Genomic DNA, 6,480 nt, shown 5'->3' with positions numbered 1-6,480 from the left:
TGGCAGAGGGAGGGTTGGGCTTTGACTACCGTCTTGCCATGGCCATTCCAGATAAATGGATCCAGGTGAGAATCTCTCTACTCCCCAACACATGATAATGTATGTAACACACCCTCTTATTTTCATACGTGACTGACTGGGTTTGAAACCTAGTCTCCTGCCAACCCACAAAACTGTCTTAAACACCGGGTTTAAACAATAGTCCAGCTCGGACACCTCCAGAGTTTTTCGCCTGCCGTTGATAGCGGTGTGATTCTACGGGAAAAGAAATGCATCCGACCAAGCAGTCAGATCGCCCCAAACTCTAATTCGACCGATAAGTGGCGGTGCTTTAGTCCCGCAGTAATCAGTAATGTAAACCACCTTGACCATGCTGTGTTATAGCCTAGGCATTATACCTTGTGAACTCGTATCTAATCACTCGAGCATCGTTTTACCCTCTTACATTTTGCTACCTTTCCTGGTTCGTAATGAACTAATTATGGGTTCAAGCAGTGAAACCATACTATGTTTCTTCAGGTTCATCATTATTGTTATTATACCGGTTGTTTCCCGCTGAGGAGCATTAACGGGCAAATTCCCGTGAGATGGTAAAACAGAGGAGGTCCCTTCTCACAAGGAACACGTTTGCCTCAAGGACCGCCATAAGGTCCGCCATTTTGGATTTTCCGCCATTTTGGATTTTCCGCCATTTTGGATTTTCAGCCATTTTGGATTTTCCACCATTTTGGGATTTTTTGTGAAAAACACTTCAATTACGTCTCCGGAACCACTGGGCCGATCTCGATGAACCTTTGACCTATGGAATCTATGGATGAAGGTCTCTCAACGCAATACTTTCCAGACCGGTATGTTAAACAACGTGACCGATAGACATTCATGTAGATGTGGGGTCTGGCACATTAACGCGTTTTCAATCAGACACAGATATTAGTCGACAGCTTTGATGGAAACAGGAAATACCGGTAATAATTTCATAAATGTAGAAAAAAGCAATTTGTTAGTTAAGACAGATCTTTTTTGTGTCGATGAAATTAATACTTTGCAAGAAGTGGTAATAGAAACGCCTTTTATGCACAAATATTGATGCAATAGCCATCATATTGAAGTAAACTTCATCACGTGATGATATGATACGTTGTACTGGTACTATATAACGTGGGAAAAGCTTTGAGTTTATAGGCAGGTACACTATATTTACAAAGGTATGTGGACACCTCTTCAAATGAGTGGATTCTGCTATTTCAGTCACACCCGTTGCTGACAGGTGTATAAAAATCGAGCACACCGCCATGCAAACTCCATAGACAAACATTGGCAGTAGAATGGCCTTACTTGAAGAGCTCAGTGACTTTCAACGTGGCACCATCATAGGATGCCACCTTTCCAACAAGTCAGTTTGTCAAATGTCTGCCCTGCTAGAGATGCCCCCGGTTCAGCCTCTTAGTGGTAGGCCACACAAGCTCACAGAACGGGACCGCCGAGTGCTGAAGAGCGTTAAAAATCATCTGTCCTCAGTTGCAACCCTCACTAGCGAGTTCAAAACTGCCTCAACGTCACCACAATAATTACTCTTCGTGAGTTTCACAAAATGGGTTACCATGGCAGCCAAACCTAAGAGCACCATGTGCAATGCCAAGCAACGGCTGGAGTGGTGTAAAATAAGTTCTGATGAGTTTCACTGTGATGGATGGTGATGAGCTTCACGGTGCTGGACGGTGATGGACGGTGATGAGCTTCACGGTGCTGGACGGTGCTGGACGGTGATGAGCTTCACGGTGATGGACGGTGATGAGCTTCACGGTGCTGGACAGTGATATCCATCACGGTGATGGACGGTGATGGATGGTGATGAGCTTCACGGTGATGGACGGTGATGAGCTTCACGTGCTGGACGGTGATGAGCTTCACGGTGATGGACGGTGATGAGCTTCACGGTGATGGATGGTGATGAGCTTCACGGTGATGGACGGTGATGAGCTTCACGGTGCTGGACGGTGATGAGCTTCACGGTGATGGACGGTGATGAGCTTCACGGTGATGGACGGTGCTGGACGGTGATGAGCTTCACGGTGATGGACGGTGATGACCTTCATGATGATGAGCTTGGTATTGTGGTATTATTTGAATGCTGTTGACATGATGATCGATGCTTTAGCTGCCAATTATAACATTTTAATTCAATGAATCTTATCTATATCCTATCATATAACCCACCCTGCCCACCTTATCAGTGAACTATTGTCTAGAGATCATGAGCCAAAAGCAGATTGGGCAAGTTTGTGATTTATCACAACAGTTTTTGTGACAAAACCATCCACAGAGTTGAAAATGCGACGGAAACCCATTTAACTTGTGTTTTTTATTCGGTACAGGGGAACTGAAACCACTAAAGTGTTTTATATGTGCCCTATGTCATCACACAAAGCCTTTTATCTGCAACAAGTCTGTTTGATGGAAGCACACCTTTTTAGAATATTCACATGATGGAAACCTAGCTAAAGAGAGAGAAAAAGAGATTGAAAGATCAAATCAAAAAGAAAGAGAGGAGAGAGAGAGAGGAGAGAGGAGAGAGAGAGAGGAGAGAGAGAGAGGAGAGAGAGAGAGGAGAGAGGGAGAGGAGAGAGAGAGAGAGAGCGAGAGAGAGAGCGAGGAGAGGGAGAGAGGAGAGAGTGAGAGAGAGCGAGAGAGGCGAGAGAGCGAGAGAGGGGAGAGAGCGAGAGAGGGGAGAGAGCGAGAACGAGAGAGGGGAGAGAGCTAGAGAGGGGAGAGAGCGAGAGAGGGGAGAGAGCGAGAGAGGGGAGAGAGCGAGAGAGGGGAGAGAGCGAGAGAGGGGAGAGAGCGAGAGAGAGGGAGAGAGGAGAGAGAGAGAGGAGACAGAGGAGAGAGCGAGAGAGAGGAGAGAGAGAGGAGAGGAGAGAGAGAGGGAGGAGAGAGCGAGAGAGGGGAAAGAGGGAGGAGAGAGCGAGAGAGGGGGGAGAGAGCAAGAGAGGGGAGCGAGGGGAGAGAGGGGAGAGAGAGGGGAGAGAGCGGAGAGAGAGAGAGAGAGGGGAGAGAGAGGAGAGAGAGGAGAGAGCGGAGAGAGAGGGGAGAGAGAGCGAGAGAGGAGAGAGGGCGAGAGACAGGAGAGAGCGAGAGAGAGAACGGAGACAGGGGACATGTCGGTATAGATGAAACACACAGTGCTATTTTTAGACGGCGTACAGTTGCTTTGCTCTGTTGTCAAGAGTTAAAACATAGTGTTGTTTGATAACAATGAAGATGTTTGATGCTTAAGCACTCGTTAATTTTCCTCGCCGATTCTAAGCCCAGTGTAGGTTACTGGTGTATGCATGTTTATGACAGAATGCGCCTACTTACCAAATGTTACCCTACTGGCAGGTTGACGTTTATCGTCATGAATTTTGCCCTGTAGATAGAACCGAGCGATATCTGTTTCGTAGGTCAGCTGCAAAGTCAAAAATTGTCTGTTGGAAAAAATGTATGAAAACAAATGATGAGCTTTTGGATCTTAATGATTAAGGGTTCAGCGTTAGGCTAGTTAGGCTTAGCAGTGTGATTTAATGACTTTGTAGCTGGGCCAGATAGTGACCATTCTGCAGAGAAGCCTCCAGCGCCTGCCCTACTCCTTATATAGTGCACAACTGTTGACCAGAGATCTAGAGGCCCGGGTCAACAGACCCATAGGCCCGGGTCAACAGACCCATAGGCCCGGGTCAACAGACCTAGAAACCCAGGTCAACAGACCTAGAAACCCGGGTCAACAGACCCATAGGCCCGGGTCAACAGACCCATAGGCCCGGGTCAACAGACCCATAGGCACGGGTCAACAGACCCATAGGCCTGGGTCAACAGACCCATAGGCCCGGGTCAACAGACCCATAGGCCCGGGTCAACAGACCCATAGGCCCGGGTCAACAGACCTAGAAACCCGGGTCAACAGACCCATAGGCCCGGGTCAACAGACCCAGAGACCCAGGTCAACAGACCCAGAGACCCGGGTCAACAGACCCATAGGCCCGGGTCAACAGACCCATAGGCCCGGGTCAACAGTAGTCCACCTTTAAGAGAATATGGTTCCATTTGGGACGATGTCTTATTCACCAGTTAATGAATGAAGTCAACGTACTCTGTATCTTAAATAAAAAAAAAATATATATATATATATCACTCTGTTTTCAAACAAACAAGTTGACAGTTGCTGATGAAATAAACATGTTGAGAAATCAATTTGGCAAATTCACTCTTGATGTTTCAACGGTCGGTATAAGGTGAGGTGAGTTGTATACTGAACCAATATGTAAACACAACATGCAACAATTTTCAAAATGTTCATAGAAGGAAACCAGTCAATTGAAATAAATTAATTTATTATCTAGATTTCACATGACTGTGCAGGGTCGTAGCCAAGGGTGGACATAGGCCCACCCACTCGGGAGCCAGGTCCACCCACTAGGGAGTCAAGCCCACCCAATCAGAAATAGTTTCCCCCCACAAAGGGCTTTATTACAGACTGAAATAGAAATATATCTCAGAACCCCTCCTCAGACGATCCCGCAGGTGTTGAAGCGTCCAGGGGCTGGTGTGGTTACACGTGGTCTGCGGTTGTGAGGCTGGTTGGAAGTACTGCCAAATTCTCTAAAATGAAGTTGGAGGGAGCTAATGGTAGAGAAATTAACGTTTAAATGTTCTGTCAACAGCTCTGTTGGACATTCCTGCAGTCAGAATGCAAATTGCACACTCCCTCAACTTGAGACATCTGTGGCATTTAGAGTGGCCTTTTATTGTCCCCCAGCACAAGGTTCACCTGTGTAACGATCATGCTGTTTAATCAGCTTCTTGATATGCCACACCTGTCAATCTTTTTGTGCATATGAAACATTTCTGGGATCTTTTATTCCAGCTCATGAAAAATGGGACCCACACTTTAAATGTTGCATTATATATTTCTGTTCAGAAAATGTTTTCAGAGCGAGAGCTGAGCATTTGTAAAATAAAATAAAAAGTTTGGCCATGAGGTGTCCAAGGATGAAGGATCAAAGGATTAAAGGAAGTAGAAGGTGAGGAAATTATTTTTAATTTTTGATTAATTCATACTAATTTCCAAAATGAACTGAGACATTTGTGAGTCACTAAACCATTGTAATTCCACTTATGTACAGCTTTCATGCTGTGAAAGTTAATGAATGAATCAAGTAGGATATAGAAAGTGTATGGGGCTTTGCTCTCGGTGTGTGATAAGTGAAGGTGGTTATTATTGAGATGAGAGCAGAGATACTTTACTGTGTGTGCTGCGAGCTATGAATGTTACATTAATGAAGGTCTTTGTACGTCTCAGTCAGGGCGCTTTATTTTCTACTATTGCGCATAATTGCACTCCAGTAGGGGAGGGAGGGAGAGAAAGAAAGAGGGAGAGAGGGAGGGAGTGAAAGAAAGAGAGGGAGGGAGGGAGGGAGGGAGGGAGGGAGGGAGAGAAAGAAAGAGGGAGAGAAAGAAAGAGGGAGAGAAAGAAAGAGGGAGGGAGGGAGGGAGGGAGGGAGGGAGAGAAAGAAAGAGGGAGAGAAAGAAAGAGGGAGAGAAAGAAAGAGGGAGAGAGGGAGGGAGAGAAAGAAAGAGAGAGGGAGGGAGAGAGGGAGAGATTTTTTTTAAAGTCTTTGTGTGACAAATACGATTTGATTAGATTTTTTTATGTGTAATTATGAGAACTGTCAAAGCAGTATGACTGTAAATGAAAGGCACAGGTTCCCTCAGGTGAAAGGCACGGGTTCCCTCAGGTGAAAGGCGCAGGTTCCCTCAGGTGAAAGGCGCAGGTTCCCTCAGGTGAAAGGCGCAGGTTCCCTCAGGTGAAAGGCGCAGGTTCCCTCAGGTGAAAGGCACAGGTTCCCTCAGGTGAAAGGCACAGGTTCCCTCAGGTGAAAGGCGCAGGTTCCCTCAGGTGAAAGGCGCAGGTTCCCTCGGTGAAAGGCGCAGGTTCCCTCAGGTGAAAGGCACAGGTTCCCTCAGGTGAAAGGCACAGGTTCCCTCAGGTGAAAGGCGCAGGTTCCCTCAGGTGAAAGGCGCAGGTTCCCTCAGGTGAAAGGCGCAGGTTCCCTCAGGTGAAAGGCGCAGGTTCCCTCAGGTGAAAGGCGCAGGTTCCCTCAGGTGAAAGGCACAGGTTCCCTCAGGTGAAAGGTGCAGGTTCCCTCAGGTGAAAGGCGCAGGTTCCCTCGGTGAAAGGCGCAGGTTCCCTCAGATCAGCGGGGGAGAACATGAGTCTTACAGGACCTTACATAAAGGTTGTCTCGTGCCACGGAGTCATTATTCAGGATCTACACTACGTTTTGTCATGCTTTCTAAATAAAGTGAAGGCCAATTCAACTGAGACACATTATGTTTCTGCCTATATAACTTTAAAAACACATTGTCCTCTTCCTGACAGACTATATAGTGCACTACTAGGGCTCCAGTATAGCACAATACTGGGAAAAACACTAAAGGACC

At 46.7% G+C, this 6,480-nt stretch overlaps 1 protein-coding gene across 1 annotated transcript in view; it reads left to right on the top strand.

The window, feature by feature from the left end:
* LOC139385592 (glucan (1,4-alpha-), branching enzyme 1b) overlaps nt 1–6,480 on the top strand; it is a 353,162-nt gene that overhangs the window by 167,982 nt on the left and 178,700 nt on the right. Inside the window, exon 10 of the mRNA XM_071130792.1 lies at nt 1–65. This exon is cut by the window's left edge and continues 34 nt beyond it. Coding sequence (XP_070986893.1) covers nt 1–65 — 65 coding nt within the window. The remainder of the gene's footprint in view (nt 66–6,480) is intronic.

This window comes from Oncorhynchus clarkii, chromosome 27 (assembly GCF_045791955.1).
Source record: "Oncorhynchus clarkii lewisi isolate Uvic-CL-2024 chromosome 27, UVic_Ocla_1.0, whole genome shotgun sequence".
Lineage (NCBI taxonomy): Eukaryota > Metazoa > Chordata > Actinopteri > Salmoniformes > Salmonidae > Oncorhynchus > Oncorhynchus clarkii.
Note: the sequence above shows the minus strand (reverse complement) of the source record. Positions and strands in the feature narration are given on the sequence as shown.